This window comes from Pseudochaenichthys georgianus, chromosome 13 (genome assembly GCF_902827115.2).
Source record: "Pseudochaenichthys georgianus chromosome 13, fPseGeo1.2, whole genome shotgun sequence".
NCBI classification, from domain to species: domain Eukaryota; kingdom Metazoa; phylum Chordata; class Actinopteri; order Perciformes; family Channichthyidae; genus Pseudochaenichthys; species Pseudochaenichthys georgianus.
Genome location: NC_047515.1, coordinates 32663781 through 32684164, shown reverse-complemented (window position 1 = coordinate 32684164; position 20384 = coordinate 32663781). Strand labels below are relative to the sequence as shown.

Sequence of the window (20384 nt, the reverse complement as noted above, 5' to 3'; positions counted from 1 at the left end):
TTCATACATGTGTAGGCCTACAGGAAAAGCTGTTCACTACGGTTGTAGATAGTTGCCTAACCTGATTTGGAATAAATTGAATTATGTATCTGGGAACAGGGCCTGCATTGCCTAAATTAACTATTTTTAAGAAACATGGTTTAGGATTAGGCCAATTGAAAAATCAATTCTAGAGGACAGAGACATTACGTCATGACGTCGCACAGTTTGTTTACTGTCTGAGCGTGGAGGGGGGCGCTAATGTCTCCGATAATATCATACACATGCCAAATCTATTCACTCTCCGTCCGAGACATACTTTCACAATGCCGCAGCGCCGCAAACACATGCCGTGACAACCGCTGGTATTGGAAAGACTTGAACACTTTTACATTTTTCGGTCCGCGAAGCTGGAACTAAAACTTCGATCAAAACATGGAGCTGCTTTACCGACGTCCTACCCATCAGTGCTAATGTTAGCACTGCGAGCTAACAGCTGGTCAGTCTCTCAGATAAAGAGGAATTGAGAATCGTTTTCATCAATTGTGTTGTGTTGGAACCTGTTCTTGGTCGCACAGCAGAGAGCTTCGATTATTTGCAAATAGGACAAACCGTTAATCTGTATCTAAAGGTAAACACGTAGCTTTCTCTTTAGCTTAGCAGCTGTTATTGTCTGTTATAGCAGTGCCAAAGTAAAGCTAGCTAACTATCCTTATATTTGTTGATGAATGGGGTGGAGCGGTTAGTAGTATTGCCACCCAGGCTAGAATCACGTTTCAGTTTAGGAAGACGGTGTCAGACAAAATGGTGTTAAGGAGTTGCTGGAAGTCTCGACATAAAAACAGCTGTGGACCTGCTGGTTGGATCCGACCAGCCCTGCTCTGGTTCTGTGTGACCCAGTGTGTTTGCGGCATTGGGGCGGTGGAGGAGAACACAAATGTGGTCCAGAAATATGCCGAGTTTGATGTGACATACAATGACACTGTAACAAGTCAGAACCAGACCATCTATGCTTTTAATCACACTATCTCCAGGAACAAGGTGAGTTTACATCGCCATACTGCTACATTGGTTTATAGCTTAATATGAAGCAATTGAGTAATATGTTTGTTTTCTATTTCTCTGGGTGACAGACGGAGGGAGTTCGTGTGACTGTGGACGTGTTGTCAGGAGGTTCTGATAGTCCCATATTGTTTGTGGTACGACAGAAGCAAGCTGTGCTGTCGTTTCAAATCCCTCTCATTTTAAGAGGCCTGTGAGTATTTTAACTTTGCATACCCTAGTTGTGACACATCTGGAATCCTAACATCTGATGTAGACTTTGTTTTTGGTCATTCACTTAAATGTGCTAAACTCACCCTTAATGTTTTTCTCCTGAAACACTTCTGAAGTCCTAACAATCCAACAACATTTCCAGTTTATTACCAGCGTAATGCCTTATTGGCTTCTGCTTGCCATAGCAACATCCTAGCTATTACCCTAACTCCTCTGAGGTTTTAGTCAATTATATTCTGTGAATTGTAGAGCAGGGCTGAGATTAGTAGTAATAAGTGTGTGTTGTCCTTGTACAACACATGGTTGTACAATGAATCAGTACAGTCCACTCTACTTCATAGACCAAATACGTTTTCCAAACCATTAGGGCATACACAACTTCCTCTTTGGTAAATTGAACAACTAAGCACTCACATTTGTTTAGATGTGAAAACTTCTCTATAGAGAATTAGAAAAGAAAGGGAACTAATCAGCCGTAGGTTCAGATAGAGCTGTATTTTTTAATATTTTGAAACAATGCTTACACTGACAAAAATCAACTATAGAACATAATTTAAGTACCACCCCGATGAACAGACTTGTGTCTGTTAAACTAGGCCTTTATGTATGTTCTTGTAATTGACTGCAGACACTCAGATGATACTGAGAGCAATAGTCCAAGGTTTCTCCTAGGGAGTGTCTGGCGTCCTGTTGCTGCTTTCACTAGACAGTAAACAGATATGACTTCTGGTCATGAGATAGAGCTAATGTACTTGTCTGTTGTCAAGAGCTGTGAGTAATAACCATATAAGTGAAGGAAATCTGTAAATGTATGCTAACAGTGCTTTTTCTTTGGATATATGTTGGAGAAGGATGTGTTTTAGATCCAGGGTCAAATGTATGCCAAGAGATGCTGCATTTTAGGAATATTGCTTATTTAGATATCATAGTTGTATGTGGACATTTGATAGAATCCAAAGTATTTATTTCTTTGATGAAGTAAGCAAGCACTAAGACTCACCAGTTGTCAATGTGGGGACTAAACAACACAGCCTTACATATGCTCCGGAGTGTTCTCATTGGTTATAAGGCACACAGCCTTTTTCATAACAGGTTAGAAGTTCAGCTGTTTATTAGCTATTGGCTCACAGCCCATCTGCGATGTGTCTCCCACACTCCAAGGTACTTTGTGTGGTTGTGCAACACTAGAATAACCTCACTGCAGTCTTGCCTGTGTAGGTCTCATGGCCATGCATGTTTTAGCAGATGACTAAAAAACCTTGGTGTTTCACTTCCTCCTTTTAAGATCCTCCGGTGTGAAGATTTCTGAGGAGCCCAGTTTACTGTAAATGAGCCAACCTCAAAGTCATCAGTATTTATTTATTTCGTTTCATATAGTTTCTGTTACGTGTTCTTTTTAAAATATTCCCACTTCAATTTGATCTATGCTGTTTGCATTTGCAAAACAATTTCTAGAGCTGGGTATTGATTTAATTGTGCTCAAAGCTAATTCAATATGCATTATTTAGTTACTGTTGGTCATCTGATTCCTAAACAACAATCCTTGGTAATGTCGTATGCTGCTATTATATTAAGTAATCTAATAAAATAATTTCCATCCTCAGTTACCAAGTACATTTTCTTGCTTAGATTTTTATAATACATTCATCCATTACTTAGTTCAAAGTACTTTTCCATGCATGTGTAGATACTTGTTACCCTCTGGAGTCTAAGGGTATTTTCTCGATTTGTAGATGTCTCCTTAAATCATCTTTTGTGTTCCATATCAAAATGTTCAGGACAATCTCTAGACTTGCCAGAAATGCATGTCACTCACCGTAGAGCACTATGTGATGAGATAATTAGCTCTAAAGCTGAACATTTGACATCCGATTTTTGGAAATCTTCAAAACTCTTGTGAAAACATAGATTTACTCATGTCATCCAATTCAAACCTGTTGAATGGTAACTTGAGTTTATTTTTGTTCTATCTCTCTCCAGATACCAGAGAAAGTATCCCTACAATCATGTGGGCCGGACATTGTGCCAGCCTCCGACCCGGGCCTCCTCAGAGAACCAGTTCTTCTTTGTGGATGTGTCCACCCTGTCCAGCCAGGGAACAAACTACCAGCTCAGGGTCAGCCGTGTTGAAAGCTTCACCCTGCAGTGAGTGACATCTGAGAGAATCACACACGGTGCAGCAGCTACCTGCATTCTCAGCTTCATGAATGTTACTTTAAGCTAGGATGTAAAGTCACAAACAGGTCTGTTACTGGTATGTCTGACATGCTTTCTTTACCTTGATTACAGGACGGACACGAAATTCAGCTTCACTGCGTCACCCTCCCAACCTCAGGTATTTCAGCTCAATACCAAAGCTTTGTGTTGTTATTAGAGATCCGATACCGACTGCATATATGCGTCCAGTATTGGTGACAATGGGGTGATCCGGTATTGGATACTATTGTTCAGAAAAAGTACATTTATTAAAGGTATTTCTTTGTTATATATTGTTTTACAAAGTAAGTAATACACTGTTAAAGTCAAGCCTGATTCTGCGTCACACATACAAAAATATTCCTTTCACTTCCCAACAATGATACATACAGCTTATTATTAAACACTGGTACTTTTTATCGGGAGAGAAGCTGAGGAAAGCACAATTAGGGAATTTCACATTTCACACAATTCTTAAAGGTGGGGTAGGTAAGTTTGAGAAACCGGCTCGAGATACACTTTTTGTTATATTCCATGGAGTTGCTCTCAACATCCCGATAGCAATGAATATCTGAAGTGCTTTGACAAAAAATCCATAAAAAAATGTCATCTGTGGAAGCCGTAGTACTGTAAAAAGCACGACTAGTCATTTTAGCCGGCCCGGCTACAATAACTGGATGGCCTCCCTGCCTGTCAGCCTTCCATCTCGTGCACAAACTTATCTCGTGCCCTCATTGGTCATGTGCGCGTTCGTGTGTTGGAGGAGGGGCTCTGTAAGGAAGTGGCAGATTTTTTCCGGCTGTGTATTTTCAAATTCTAGCGCACTCGAGCTGGTTTCTCCAAAAGTACCTACCCCACCCTGTTGTGACTTCAATTTGTTCATCCTTTGGATTGACACGTTCTGCTTTTACCTTAAAAGAGGAACAAACTAGTTTTTCATTATGACCTTTTGTAGCACCTCTCCCTTGAATCATAACCCTTTAATCCATAAGGTTGGTAATTAGTGTACCAGTACTTCAGTTTATTTACCTATGTTCCATCACATTTATTGTCTATCCCAACCTCTTTCACGCATTATAAAGATAGTGAAGAAAAGCTAGGAAACATAAAAAAGGGGTTGATCGTTTCTTCATATTCATCTTTTTCCCTATTCTTTCTTTTGCCCATCCTCTCAGTACTTCCAGTATGTCTTCCCAGACGGGGTGGACACTGTGATCGTCAAGGTCAACTCGGACATGACCTTTCCCTGCTCCGTTATGTCCATCCAGGACATCCAGGTACACTCTCCCCCTCCCTACATCATCCCCTCAAACCAGACTTCTGATGTCCTCAAATGGCCCGTCCATTGTAGACAGCATGCAGTACCACCATTTGGCCACATGAGGGCAAAATGAAGTTCATGACAGTGTCGGTGCTGTGCTGAGCCCACACTGTCAATGTTATGATGTTCTGAGAAGATTAACTAATATTTGAATCACCTTAGTTGATATAATATTGTTATTTTTATCCAATCCTGTTCATCTTATCTTTTAAGTCTTTGTGTTTCATATTCCATGTTTGTCTTTCTTCTTGTCTCTTTCTTATTAGTGTCCAGTCTATGACCTTGACAACAATGTGGCCTTCATTGGGATGTACCAGACTATGACCAAAAAAGGCGCCATCACAGTGCAGGTAGGGTCTGACACACAGTCGCTCACATGGTCAAAGCTTGTGTGTCAAAGCATACAGCTCTTCCATCACAACATATGTCCTTTTCTGTCATTTAGAGAAAAGATTTCCCCAGCAACAGCTTCTATGTGGTGGTAGTGGTAAAAACAGAGGACGAGGCGTGTGGCGGTCCGCTGAGATTCTACCCTCTCCGTCCTGATGAGCTCATCGACGCCGGCAACCGCAGCAAGCTCATCGATGTGGTTGTCACCCCTGCTATCAACTGTAAGTCACGTGTTCACAAATATATACTGTTCAGAGGGAGGAATAATCCATATTGATTTCTTGTAAACCACAGAGCTTTTCCGAATTATTTAGAGGAAAATGAATTTGTTAAATGCCCACAGTTAAGAAGCTTCGATACGGGTTCAGGTTCACCATTAGCTTTATAATTGTGCCATTGCAGTAAAAGGTTGTTTTCGGTATATCAGCACAATATGCAACTGGGGGAAAGTTATGATATTTGAAGGATGATTTTCATTAAACCCAGGTCTCCCAAAAGTAATAAACAAGCGTTCTGTTCTCTAGAAATGGAATTAATAGAGAAATAAATAATGCAAAACAACGAGTTTTGCTTTTATGCATGCTGCATGTTGTATAATGTATGTCTCCCCCAATTGTAAGCTGTAATGATGATATATAATTTCATTCTGCAGTGCTGGCGAGGTCCAGCATGTTAATATGCTAACAGTATGTCTCTCTCCACACAGCGGAGGTGTATGTGAGGGGTATGCTGTTCATTCTGGGCATCTTCCTCTCCTTCTATCTGCTCGTATTGCTCATGACCTGTGTGGAGAACAAGCGGTACGATTCAGCACTTTTCTCTGACACTAAATCAACAGTTAGTTGCAAACACTTCATGTACCCAGACTTGTTTCACTGCTGAGATAATTTGCATTTGTGTTAGAATAATTAAATCCTTTGCAGTGATGCATAAACTTCCCATGTATCCCCCCTTCAATTGTCATTACGGCAGATAAAGCCACAGAGACTGGAGTGTTTGGTTTTCTGGATATATGTTGTTTAAAAATCGTTAAGCCCTTTGTAAAAGAACATTACTTTACAAGTTCACAATGTATACATGTTGTTATTCTGGTCCCAGTTCAAGAAGAACGTAGATGTATACAACTGCACCACAAGAGGAGCACTCCACTGAATACAAATGATTTTAATTAGTTTTCCTCTCTTTCTCTGCAGAATGAAGAAGAGAGAGGTGTTTCAGATTCCTGCTGACATGTCGCCCGCGGAAACAGGTAACCCAGCAACTAGCTACGATGGATCGGCCCATTAGGGGCTCGTAAGAGGGTGTGTGGAGTGTACCATTATCTTAAAGTTGTGAACGTGTACTGGAGAGAAGGTGCCATATTCAATGTGAGATTACCCCCAACAGACAGTATAGTGGTACATTAACTCTTAAGCGTTTTAATGTAGAGTTAAACATTTCTGTGTAATGAATGTGTGTCTTTCGCTCTCTCTCCCTCATGCTTATGTGTGGTTCAGCCTCTCTGCTTGGGAAGAACGGAGATGGTATAACGACACTGTTACTCCTGCCTTGCACTTAATACTGTCTGTAGAGGCTCTGCCTGCATTAGCTCACATACTATAACTCTCCTGCCATATAAACAGTGTTCATTGACTAACAATAAAGAGATATGATTGACTGTAGAGCTCTAGAGACTGTGTCTTAACATAAAAATGATAGTATTTCAAGTAAATGAAGCTTTTATGGCTTGCAGATACATACACACATGACTCACTTTTATTAGGTTTTCCTGTATTTGTCACACATTCTACTATTTCTCACAGCTATACTGTTTGTTTACTGAAGAGACACATCAGTATATTACATTATAGTCAACAATACAAACAACATGATGGAAAAACTAAAGGATGACATAGAAGTTGTCTCAAGTTATCAAGATCAAAAATACAGTTGTTAATTACTGAGATTAATATATTCTCCTCTGTGGTTCTTTAGCCCAACTCTACCTCTCAGTGTGTATCTGTGTCTGCTCACTGCAGTGTATGCTGACATGATTTGATTTTAAAACTGAAGGACACTTTTTTTAAACAATTCACTCTCATTGCAGCAGTCACCACTCTTTGCAACACATTTTGCAGCATTCCCCACTCACATTGTCATCCTAATACTGTCAAATGTAGGCATTTAGAGCCTGAAATAATTAGATCCTTGCATGTGTTTTTGCATCCCTCACCTCTCTGTGTTCATGTACTAATAACTATAGGTTACTTACGTAACCCCAGTTCTCAGAGTAACATATAGTGAGATGTCTCACTATGGGATGCGCCTCATCGCGGAGCAAACAGAAGCACCAATCTCATTACGCCAATCCTGATTGGCTGGTGATCTTGACGTCAGCGTCAGGGAATCCACCCCCTATAAGTAGCTTGCGCTAGTCGTCGCATGCGTCATTCAAAATAAGCAACAAGGTGCCCAACACTGCTCGGGCCACGCTTGGAGCGGAGACGTCTAGCCTGTAAAAGCGGACAAAAGTGAGCGGCGAGGACCAGCTCGCCGCTGCACAGATGTCTTGGATGGAAACACCCTTGAACAAAGCCCAGGATGTAGCCAGGCCCCGAGTCGAGTGAGCCCGCAGACCCGAAGGTGCCTGCAGCCCCTGACTCGTATAGGCCAAAGCAATTACCTCCACAATCCATTGGGAGAGCCGTTGCTTAGTAACGGGCTTGCCCTTGTGAGGGTTAGCCCAGGACACAAAGAGCTGGTCATTATGACGAAACTCTTTTGATCTGTCCATATAGGTGCGTAAAGCACGGACTGGACACAGCACATCCGGCTGCTGTTCCCCGGAGGAACACAGCGGCGGAGGAAATGCCTCAATGTCAATTGGGGTACACGAACCAACCACCTTTGGTGTAAAGGCAGGGTTGGGCTTCAACAACACTCTCGTTTGCCCTGGGGCGAACGGAGTGCATGAGGGATGTACAGACAGCGCATGAATATCACTGACCCGCTTGGCGGATGCCAGGGCCAGTAACAGCACTGTCTTGAGTGACAGATGTTTCATGTCAGCTCCCTCCAGGGGTTCAAATGGGGTCATTTTGAGCCCATTTAAAACCACTGCCAGGTCCCATAAGGGCACCAGCGACCTGGAGACAGGGAGGAGCCTGCGCGCTCCCTTCATAAAACGGCAAACCAAAGGATGTTGGCTAGCCGTCTTACCCTCAAAGCCCACATGGCATGCAGCAATAGCAGCCAGGTACACCTTGATCGTGGAGAAAGCTCTGTGTTTTTCGATCAAGTCCTGTAGGAATGATAAAATCACCCCGACAGGACATTGAAAAGAGATGTGCCCTTCTTGAAGGCACCACTCCTCAAACACCCTCCACTTACAGTCGTAAAGAGACCTGGTGGAGGAAGCTCTCGCACTCTGAATAGTGTTTATCACCTTCTGAGGGAGTCCCACTGTATTCAGATTGTACCACTCACGGGTCAGGCCCATAGTGCCCCGCGCTCTGGGTGTGGGTGAAGGATCGCCCCCCCCCGCCTGAGACAATCTGTCCCTGCGTAGTGGGGGCTACCATGGCTGCCCGCACAACAGCTGATATATCTCCGCCAGCCCGTACATTGCGGGCTAGGGCGGAACCATCAGGATAAGTGTGTGGCGTTGCTCCTTCACTCTGGCCAGAGTTGGGGGGTAACAGAGCCAGGGGTGGGAACGCGTACAGAAGACCCGGAGGACAATCGTGCACGAGGGCGTCCACGCCTAACAGTGCGTTTAAATCGCGCATTGAAAAGAACAGCTGACATTGAGCATTTTCTTTTGATGCGAACAGATCTACTGCGGCTCTGCCGTAACGCACCCACAGCTGACTCACAATCCTTGGATGTAGAGTCCAGTTTGCATACAGTGGTGTACCTCTGCCCCGAGGTTCATCACTCCCGGTACGTGCGTCGCTCTCAGAGAGAGGAGACGTCTGCCGCTCCATAAGATCAGTTTGCGTGCCAGCATGTGTAACTGGAGAGAACACAAACCCCCTTGGCGGTTTATACACGATATTGTGGTCGTATTGTCTGTCCTCACGAGGACATGGTGTCCTCTGAGAAAAGGCAGAAAGCGTTTTAGAGTGAGGAACACCGCTAAAAGCTCCAGGTAATTTATGTGCGCCCGCTGGAGGTCTCTGTTCCAGAGACCCCTCACCGGACGACCTCCGTAAATACCTCCCCAGCCTGTCAGACATGCGTCTGTGGTGACCACCTTCCGTGAAAGGACAGCACCCATAGGCGCGCCCCGTACTAGAAAAGTCGGGTGCAGCCAGTGACGTAGTGCCATTAACAGGCGGGCTGTAAAGGGCACCGAGTTCAGGTGTAAACCCAGGAAGAGTACAGTCTGTGCTGGGCACAACATGCTCTTTTCTGTGTTTATTATGAAACCCAGGTTGAGCAGGTGCTTTACGAGGACATTTGTCTGCGTAATCTGACTCTGCTCGGCGGGTACTATAGATATAGCCCTCTTTTCTAGAAGTGAGAGAATCTCTCTCTCTAGAATATGGGCTGACTCTCCCCGGGCTTGTGAGTCCCTATTAGTTGTGTTTTGGGGCCCTCTAGTGTCTGAACACGGTGGTACCCTATTTCGACAATCCCCACCGATACTGAGCATGCGCGTGACGGTGGTGCCTTCACAGACCCGTCTATAATCCGCCTTTTGAGAGAAGCCGTAGCTGCTCTCAGAAGGGGAACACTTGACGGACTGTTTATTGTTTTTATTGTTTTTCTTTTCATGTTTTTGAGCTGTGCCCTTGGCTTGAAGCTTGGATGCGTCAGCGGAAAATGGTTTATTTTAGAAACAACAACAAACTTGTGACATGTGTTTTTGCGGACTTGAGGATGGTGTTGCGGCATCTCTCGAGGCGGCGGGAACACATCTAGAGCTGGGGAACCGTGGACTTCCAGCTCTGTCACAGAGGAGAGAAGGAGGGGCTGTCAGGCCGCTCGCGTCTTCTTCCTCGACTGCTGGCGCCTGGGCTGCAGCCGGGACCGGAGATTTTCTAGGCCAACTCGCCCTCGTCTCCTGCCTGGGCTGGGGACTCGGGGCGGGCTGCGACCTCTGCTGTTTGGGTATTTTGAACCGAGCAGGGTTCGAGGCAGCTTGGTCGAAGGACTGCCGCTGTGAAGGCAGCGGCTGGACCCTTCGAGGGAGGCAGAGGTGGAGGGCCTCGTCCTCCTTCTTTTTCGACTCGCATCTCCTCTGCATGGAGGCGAGAGCGGAGCCGAAAATCCCCTCGGGAACGATGGGCATGTCAAGCACATCCTCCTTTTCCCGGTCTGGGAGGTTGGTGAGGTTGAGCCATCTAGCTCTTTCCTGCACCACCATGATCCCCATTACCTTGCCCGTGGCCTGGACGGCACAGCGTTGCCGTCCAGGACCGCGGCCATCTCATCCAGAACGGCCGGTCCAGGATTGCTCGACAGATCCTCACAGAGCTCCGCTCGGTATGCGGTTAGCAGCGAGGAAACGTTCAGAGCCCTGGCGGACAACGCTGCGGCTCTGTAGGACCGTTCAGTCATGGTCGACTGGAATCGGTCCGCCTTCGCTGGCAGCGTGGGGTTTCTGCTTGGTGACGGGCCCATCCTCGGTAGGAGGTGGGCTGCCACCAGCGGTTCCATAGGCGGTATGCGGAGCAGGCCAAGCCTCTCCATACCGTCACAGTCTAGGGAGGAGGCACTCTGGATTGGGGCCTTGTTGCTAAAGGGCCGGTCTCTCCACGAGACCGACACCTCATCCAACATCTCCGGGAAGACCGGAAGGAGTTGCCTCTTTGTCCTCGTTGCTTGGGGAAAATGTTTCCCCTCGTAACGGGACCTGGAGGTCTCCTTGGCCATTTCGGGCCACGGGATGTCTAGCCTGGACGCAGCGCGCTGACACACGGCCTGCAGGTCCATGCTCAGACAGGGCGAAGCTGGTGTGCTATCGCCCGGGAGAGCAGCCATCGCTCCCGGCTTTGCAGCTTGAGCCGATGACATGAAGATATCGTCTTCTTGCTCATCCGAATCAGACAGGAGGAACTCAGAGGCATCCTCTTCGTCCTCCATGTAATCCAATTCCAGGACATCCTCCGCGGGCGAAACCATGGTGAGGTCTAGCCGGGAGCCCCAGCTTGGTAAAGCGTGGGGCTCTGTTCCCGCGTCTCTTGCCGCCACCGGGTCCCAGCCTGACACGGCGCGGGACTCCGGTTCTGCAGCTGCCGCTGTTGATGAGCCCCAGACCGACACAGTGCGGGGCTCAATCTCTGCGGCGGACGCCCCCGCGTCTTGATTGCCAGCCGGCAAATCAACGGACATGAGGGGGTCCTGTCCCGACAAGCTAGCTTGGCGTGCTAACCGTCGGCGGAGGCTCTTTATGGTGAAACGGGCACGAGCCGGGGTTGTCAATAGCCTCCTTGGCGTGTTCCAGCCCGAGGCAGGACGAGCAGACCTGGTGTGAGTCTGTGCCTGATATTTTCAACCCGCAGAGTCGAGCCTCCGAGTCCCTGACTCCTCTGGTGTGAGGGAGAGAGGCGTCCATCTTGTTCGCCGCGTGGCGTGGAGAGGACCCGCTCGTAACAGGTACGTCGTCGAGAAAAAAAGTGTTACCAACCTGTCTTTAATCCGGAGAAAAAGAGGACGGTGTAGGTCTTTTTTCTCAAAGAATATTAACTGGTGTGTTAATATTCTTTTAATCCTTTCCTCCTCCGTGAGAAAGAGAAAAGAGAAACGTCCTCGCTACCGTGGTGTCGGTAGCGAGGGAAAGCAAGCTAGCAACAGGTGTGTTGCTAGCTTGAAAAAATCAAAACCTTACCTTCATTCCCGAAGAAGAAACGGCGAGGTCGATTATAATACTAACTGGTGTGTTAGTATTAGCAGTCTTCTTGCTAAGCAGGAAGGGTAGCCGGCGAGCGCCCGTCGACCGAAATTTAGATTTGGGTTCAGTCTGTGGACCGTGAAGCTTCCCGGCTACCATAGAGTACCATCTGCTCTGAAGCGAGAAGAGGTGTTTGAATGACGCATGCGTTGTGGCGCAAGCTACTTAAAGGGGGTGGATTCCCCTGACGCTGACGTCAAGATCACCAGCCAATCAGGATTGGCGTAATGAGATTGATGCTTCTGTTTGCTCCCCGATGAAGGGCATCCCATAGTGAGACATCGAACGGAGTGTTATGAATGAGAACTCAGTAGTGTTTTAGTGTGTAGCCTTAAGATACTAACAAGTATTGGTTGAAGTGGTGCTCTGTGTCATTGTGTGCACCTATACTTTTAAATGTGTTTTAAATGTGTGCGTGCTTATCTCCACAGGCCAAACTGCAGCCTCACCGTATGAATATGGATCCTTTGGTGAGTTTCGGAGATTTCTTTACGTCTTTCTTTAAGAGTAGCTTTTATGAATAATAATGAAAAATCCTTCTGTTTTTTTCTCCAGCTGACAACGGTAGCACTCTCAGTTCAGAGGCCATCACTGACAGCGCCACATCCACTGACAACAACTATGGATACATAGGTATGGACACACACAGACACACACATTTCCTCTGGCCCACCCCTCTCACGTTGCAGTATGTCTCCACAGCCTGGCTTGCAGTTAGCTTCTTATGTGCTTCTTCTGGTCCCTCACCTGTCTTCTGTGTGTCTTTTGTTCATCAGGACAGATGCCTTTCAAACGGCGCACAATCCTCTATCACCTTCACCACATAGCCATCCGCATCGGTGACACACTGCCGCAAAATCGTTTTAATAGTTGCACCAAATCAATCAGCACCGTTTGAATCAAACATCAATGAGACTCAAATGTCGATGCCTGGAGGTGGCAAATTCCTAATCTGATTCAAATGAAATAAACAGCAAAACCTTTTTGATACTAGGTGGATCAGAGTACCAACAATCATTGCAATGCAAATACTTTTTAAGAGGTGTGATGTGTTGAAACACCTTTTGCATCCTTAAAAAACAACAACTTTGAATCCATGTAATTCACCAGATTGTCCCACCGAGAGAGGCTTGTTTCTGTTTTTCTTCCATGAATTCCCTATCTCTCTCCATCAGAGAGATCGCTGGACGGCGTTGGACGAAGCAGGCACGAGTCTCTGAGCTCTGTGGAGGAGGACGACTATGACACGCTGGACGATATCAACTCAGACAAAAACATCGTCCGCACCAAGGTTTGCCCAGTCTCTCCAACTCAATGCACATTGCTTGGTTTTGTCACAATGTTTAAATATCACTTCTCCTTTCCGTTGCTAATTCTACGAGGAATGTGTAATAATATCCCCTCCTGAATACAGAAATATCTATGTGTGTCTGACCTGTCCCGCAAAGACAAGAGGATTCTGAGCAAGAAATACCAAATCTACTTCTGGTGAGGATAGTGGTTCGAATACAATTGAATGAAGTACAATGATACATTTGTGAAGATTTCTAAATCCTCCCAATTCAGAGGAAGTCTAATAATGATCTCTTTTCCCTTCAGGAACATTGCTACTATTGCTGTTTTCTATGCACTGCCAGTCGTCCAGCTGGTCATCACCTACCAGACGGTACGCTGATGAGACATGGACTGTGAAATAAAATATGATAAATAATAGGGATGTAACGATATATCGAATATCGCGATATCGTGGTAAATAAATGACTCAATACCGTGAGACTTTTTTTTTTTTTTTATAATAATAATAATAATATTTTTTTTTTTAAACCTTTATTCAACCAGATGGTCCCATTGAGATCATCAATCTCTTTTTCAAGGGAGACTTGTCCAACATGGCAGCAAGTTGGTTACAACATGAACATAAAACAACAGATAACACAAAAGGACATCGTATTTACAGGGCTACATGTACATACCTAGAGACATTGACAAGTACCAACAGTATATTTATATCTCGCCCTGTCAATAAGCCTCACCTTCTTGGCAAAAACTGTATTGTTTTTGAAGTGGTGGAGAGACAATGCACAGTTTGACCCACTGCTGTCACCCATGGCCAAAGCATATCTCTCTGTCCCAGCAACATCAGTACCAAGCAAGAGAGTTTTTTCCACAGCAGGGGATTTTGTAAACGCCCAAACATTCCAGCTTCTACCTGGAAATGTGGACATGCTCATATTCCTAAAAGATAACCTTGATGATGCTGAGTGAGTGAGTGGGTCTGATTATTATATTGTTGACACTTTAAAATACTACTATCCTACTAAAATGCTGTACAAATCCGATTTATTATTTAATAAAGAAAAAAAAAATCAAGTAAAAAAATATTTTTTCGTTATTTTTCAATATCGTGATAAATATCGTACCGTGGACTTTTTATCGCGATATTATCGCACCGTGAGTTTTTGGTATCGTTACATCCCTAATAAATAAAAATAGAAGGTAAACTGACTCTCTTTCTTTCTTTAGGTGGTGAATGTAACAGGAAACCAGGACATCTGCTACTACAACTTCCTGTGTGCCCACCCTCTGGGAGCTCTGAGGTGCGTTTGGATGCCAAATGTATTATCGTATGGCTAGACGGTTACATATCGGTGTTTAAACCCTTGTCACACACCATTTTTCATACACAGTGCGTTCAACAACATCCTCAGTAACCTCGGTTACGTGCTGCTGGGATTCCTCTTCCTCCTTATCATCCTTAAAAAAGATATCGTCCACAATCGAGCCCTGTTCCGCAACGATTTGAACGCGCTGGTGAGTAACACGGACAGAAGTTAACGCACTGAGACACTTATAGTCATTTGTGTGTCACCCAGCAAAGAGGGGTTTTTAGCTCTGTTTCCAAAGTAAATACACATTTTTTGTGATTGAAAACAGTATCTTAGCTAAATTAGCACTATTTGGTAACTTATTGCTTCAATAAATAAGAGGTAATGAAGGAAGTATACAGGCACAATGTTCTATTTATAGAACTTCATTGCTCAATTATAACCCAGTGTTCCTTTCTCCCACCCAAAAGGAATGTGGTATCCCAAAGCACTATGGTCTGTATTACGCCATGGGAACGGCTCTGATGATGGAGGGTCTGCTCAGCGCATGCTACCACGTCTGTCCCAACTACACCAACTTCCAGTTCGGTAAGACTGCACGGGTCCTCTTTTTGACCACACACGGACCACAATCCACACAGCTTTGAGTTCTTTTTCTGAGATCACCTGCAACCATTGTTGATCCAACGGAATAACATTTGTGCAGATTGTCCTCTATATTAGTTTCAGGGGTTTACCGTCCCACGCTAAAGTCACTTTTAAGGAAAATTGCAGTTTAGTTTCCCGATGCCTTCTGTGCAAATAATCTGGGTCTTGTAATGTTTATACGACAAAAATATTTGTTGTTGACATATTTTTCTTCATTTCCTGCAGACACCTCCTTCATGTACATGATTGCTGGGCTGTGTGTGTTAAAGTTGTATCAGAAGAGACACCCAGACATCAACGCAAGTGCTTACACTGCATACGCCTGCCTGGCCGGGGTCATCTTCTTCTCTGTGCTGGGAGTGGTAAGTGTACACACACACACACACACACACACACACACACACACACACACACACACACACACACACACACACACACACACACACACACACACACACACACACACACACACACACACACACACACACACACACACACACACACACACACACACACACACACACACACACACACACGCGCGCGCACACAAAGACCATGTAGTAGACAAGGAACATTGTGTATGTGTTTGATGCTCTGTTTTCAGGTATTTGGGAAAGGAAACACGGTCTTCTGGATTATTTTCTCTGTGATCCACATCCTGGCCACCATGCTCCTCAGCACACAGCTCTACTACATGGGCCGATGGAGGCTGGGTAAGGAACAACTGAAACTATAGATAAAACATAGTAACTAGCTCTTTTTAGCCAAAAATAACAAATGAATGTTGTATTGTTACAATTAATGCTTTTATCTGTTCCTGATCAAATGTGTAGCAGCACGATTTAACTGTACAGACAAAACAATATTAGCTTTTTAATTAGTTTTATGTATGCATAGGAATAATCATAAATCATTCAAGTGTTATTTTGACTGATTAACTGAAGGTGCTTTGGATTTGAGCCTGACACTCTGGACTAGTGTTTGACTGCAGTTCAATCAGGAGAGACATGATGTATGGAATACATATTTATTATCGGTCACATTATATCAATGGAACATAATGATGACAGTTCATCACAAATGAATGAATGTTGTTTTGGCGATTAGGCCCAAGTTTTAGTAGGATATCAATCGGGAAGGGAAGAACCATTTCCGATGAACCCCCCTGGGTCTAGACACTGGTGGTGGTTATAAGTGGTTAGGTCCGGTTGGAAGGGAGAAGGTTAAGCTTGGCCCTGAGTTGGAAGCAGGAGGCGAAGGGGTGGAGGAGGGTTGCGCGTTGACACCTGGAAGACAGCTGATAGAACAGGGGAGAGCATATATAGAGGGGTTAACAGGTGCGATGATTAGCCCTGTAATGAAGGGGCGTGATAGGTTTAGCTGAGGAGAGGCGCTCCCTGTCATTTAGATGCAGGGAGCAAGTATTGCCATGACGCGCAATACGGAGTGTTAGGTCTTCCTGTCTGAACTTGCGCTAAGCTTCATTTCACACTTGTCTGTATATTGTTGCGGCAGACTCTGGGATCATGCGCAGGATGTTGAACATCCTCTACACAGACTGCATCAGACAGTGCAGTGGACCCATGTACATTGTGAGTAATGACCTGAAGCAGCTGCGACAACATGTTTTAAAGGCATAATTTAGCCACGAGATAACCTTCAAACTAAATTACTCACCCATGTGTCACCTTCAATGCATTTGTGTATAAAGATTGATGCTGTTCTTAACCAGCACCCCATTTACTTTTAAGTTAACAGAACTTTTAAGTAACAGGCTGAGAAATTGATATACAAATGGTCATTTTGTTGGTGAAGATATTCCTTTAAACATGTATTACTCTAAGCTTACAATTAATCACAGTATTTAAAAGTTTATACAAAAAATCCTCGAATGATGATTTTTGGATCAGATTGTGTCATTCGAATGCTTCTACTTGTATTCAGTCATTTGTCTACCTCTAAATCATCTCTCCTCTGTCTGACAGGACCGTATGGTTCTGCTCGTACTGGGAAACATAATCAACTGGTCTCTGTAAGTGATATTTTTACTTAACACTAACCAGACAATTGAAATGTAAATATAGGTCACATGATTAAATCATCTGTTTCACTTCCTCTGCAGCGCTGCTTTTGGACTCCTCGAGAGACCCAACGACTTTGCCTCCTACCTGTTGGCCATCGCCATCTGCAACCTGCTGCTCTACTTTGCCTTTTACATCATTATGAAGGTGTGTCATTGCATAATTCCATGTTTTTATAGAATAACGTTTTTTGTTGTTGTATTTCTGACGTTTTTCTGTGTATGTGTTTCAGTTGAGGAGCGGTGAGAGGATCGGGTGTCTGGCGTTGGTGTGTATTCTGTTCACAGCCGTGGTGTGGGGCTTTGCGCTGTTTTTCTTCTTCCAGGGTCTCAGCACCTGGCAGGTCAGTAACTCACACAAACACGCACGCACGCACACGCACACAGTTAAACAGAGGCAGCATTAGCCCCTCACACCTAGTTGACTAAAGTTTTAGCCGGTGAGAGCACACATTGGCTCTGTATTTCTTAAAGGTCCCCTATTATACTGTTTTTCATCAATATATTACAGGTCTCAGATATATACAAAACATGTCTCTGAAGTGTTTGGCTCCAAACACCAAACAGATCATTGTAGAATCCCATAATCCCCTCTGTTTCAGCCCTGTTTCAAAAGTGCTGATTCTTTGTCTGTAGCTGTTACGACCCGCCCCCTACTCCGTGGTAGTGCCTCGTGGGGAGACCCGCAACATAAAAGAAAACACACAAAAAAACCGTACTTGATAGTGATCATTTATTCGATTTGTAATCTGTTCTAGAAAAAGGATGTGTTTTTTGATATTTGTGGAGTTAGGTGGTCCGCGAGTGTATTTTATTGGTTAAGTGGTCCTTGGTGTGAAAAAGTTTGAGAAACACTGGCCTACACAATGTGGCATCCGTTAACTGTGTGTGTGGTTTCCTCTCCCGACACAGAAAACTCCAGCGGAGTCTCGCGAACACAACCGGGACTGCATCCTGCTTTCATTCTTTGATGACCACGACATTTGGCACTTCCTCTCCTCCATCGCCATGTTCGGATCCTTCCTGGTACGATCATGTTCATTTTGTGTGTATGTGTGTGTCACATAGATATCTCTCTTTGTTCTGGACACTCATTAAAAGCATATGTAAATAACATATTATTTATATTAATATATGTGTACTTGACATTTTAAATATAAAACTTGAATATATTGTTGCAATATGGGAACTGGTAAACAGTACTATTATGGGGCCAATTCACCAACAATGGAATAAAGTTGCCTCATTAAAAATGTTTATCTTCCCTTTCTCAGGGTTCTATCACAAAAGATGTTGCGCCCATGATTTAACAGTACAAACACGGCCATAAAGAGTTTCAGCTATTTGTGAATTTCGCCTTTTTTGAATCCCATAATTTGGAAAAGGAGGGAGAGGAAAAAAAACAGCTGCCCAATCCTTTGTGTATACTAACCTCTCACATATTTCTTTCCCTGCTAGGTCCTTCTGACTATGGACGACGACCTCGACACCATCCAGAGAGACAAGATCCTCGCCTTCTAGACGTGTCAGATCGTCTGAGCTCAGCTCTTCCTCTCTGCCTTATCGCCCTCGTCTCGCTCCGTTCTCAGCTCCTTCATGTTCTTCAAAAAAAGCACAGCCAGTAGCCGGTTTTTCCCAGGCTGCACGGCGGGCATCTCTCTGCCTGCAGGCCTCAGCCAATCAGCCGGTCAGAGAGGGGGCAGTAGCTCCACCCTCCCTCCGTTTGTATGGACACTTGTATGTGCCAATAAAAAGACTGGGTCAACGTCAAGTGATGCTGAAGTGTTTTGTCCTCTCGCTGCCATCATCAATATAACTGTTGTGATCAGTGTTTACTTCCTGCTGTTGATGAAAATGTAAACACTCGCTCAAAGAAACTATCAGAATTAACTTATTTTATACTGCATTACATTTGACTCACAAGTCAGCAATGCATTTTGAATTCACTGTTTTTATGCTGTGTGTATGCCTGTGTGTCTGTGTGTGAGAAAATGAGTTTTGTCTAGTCTGTCAGTGGCCTTTTGATGTTCTAATCATGTAAGTCACATACTGTGCTCTGATTGGTCAGATCCTCCAGCTACCCGTCCTTCTCATTGGAGAATATCAATATAATGATGATGATTGTATTTCCTTCATGACTGCCCTCAAGTCTGGATGCGATGATATTTTTTACTCTGCACTGTATGATAAACAGATTAAATGTCTAATATTGCAATGAGAGGTTATTGAATAAAAGTCTCATTTTCAGGATCGTTTTTTGGCTCCTTCCTGAACGTTCAGTTAGCGACTCCTGAACCAGATGTTCTGTCATCTATAAACCTGATAACATGGTAGAAACTCATAACTGCCATTTAAGTGGTATTATAACCATTTTATTCAGCAATGTTGTCATTACTATGTTATTTGTTTATGGCAAGAATATCGAGTAATGAAAGTGCCAGCTTTGCTATTCACCAAATTGTAATGACTGTTTCTTAACATTTACTACTACTGTGTAAAACTGGAATACACTGTAATACAGGCTATAGCCTAACACAGTATCGTGCTGCTAACAAATAAAGTAACGTTAGAAGTGCAAAATAGATATTAACTTGTGTATTTATTCTTATTTATACATTTCCCATCTATTTACCTTCATTTTTGTATCATTTATTTTGTACAAACTACTGATAATTGTGTATATAACTGACTGTTTTGCACTGTGGTTAGACCCTCCTTAATGTCGTTACACTGTGCTTGCATTTTGTAATGACAATAAACTAATCTAATCTAGATATTAATTTAAATCACTGTTTGATGAGGTTTCATTGTTTTTCTACAAACAAACTGAAGACAAAATGTAGACTAGCACTGCCTAATATAAAAAATAAAATGTAAAATACATATAACAAATATGTTGTAATGTTTGAGAAGACTACAAATCTACAATGTTAGCAGACATTTTATACAAGAATATTTTTGTTGCAAAACCGTTATCAATATTTACAGTTAAAAGTGGGGTAGGTAAGTTTG

The 20384-nt window shown here is 44.0% G+C and overlaps 1 protein-coding gene across 3 annotated transcripts; it reads left to right on the top strand.

The window, feature by feature from the left end:
• The first annotated feature begins 236 nt into the window (after positions 1 to 236).
• On the top strand, positions 237 to 19620 carry sidt2 (SID1 transmembrane family, member 2). 3 transcript variants are annotated; one of them, XM_034097350.2, is made up of 26 exons: positions 237 to 1020; positions 1113 to 1234; positions 3235 to 3399; positions 3544 to 3589; positions 4626 to 4727; positions 5038 to 5121; positions 5217 to 5382; positions 5868 to 5961; positions 6355 to 6410; positions 6658 to 6684; positions 12470 to 12508; positions 12594 to 12671; positions 13214 to 13329; positions 13453 to 13526; positions 13638 to 13704; positions 14562 to 14635; positions 14726 to 14849; positions 15115 to 15232; positions 15518 to 15654; positions 15897 to 16005; positions 16808 to 16884; positions 17278 to 17324; positions 17415 to 17520; positions 17606 to 17716; positions 18285 to 18398; positions 18831 to 19620. In XM_034097350.2, the coding sequence occupies exons 1-26, from the start codon at positions 784 to 786 to the stop codon at positions 18891 to 18893; spliced, it is 2553 nt and encodes an 850-aa protein (XP_033953241.1). In that variant the 5' UTR covers positions 237 to 783; the 3' UTR covers positions 18894 to 19620. The 3 variants fall into 3 exon arrangements, with proteins under 3 accessions (XP_033953241.1, XP_033953242.1, XP_033953243.1); XM_034097351.2 differs by lacking the exon at positions 6658 to 6684; XM_034097352.2 differs by lacking the exons at positions 16808 to 16884; positions 18285 to 18398; positions 18831 to 19620 and having other exon boundaries at positions 17606 to 17702.
• The last annotated feature ends 764 nt before the right edge of the window (positions 19621 to 20384 follow it).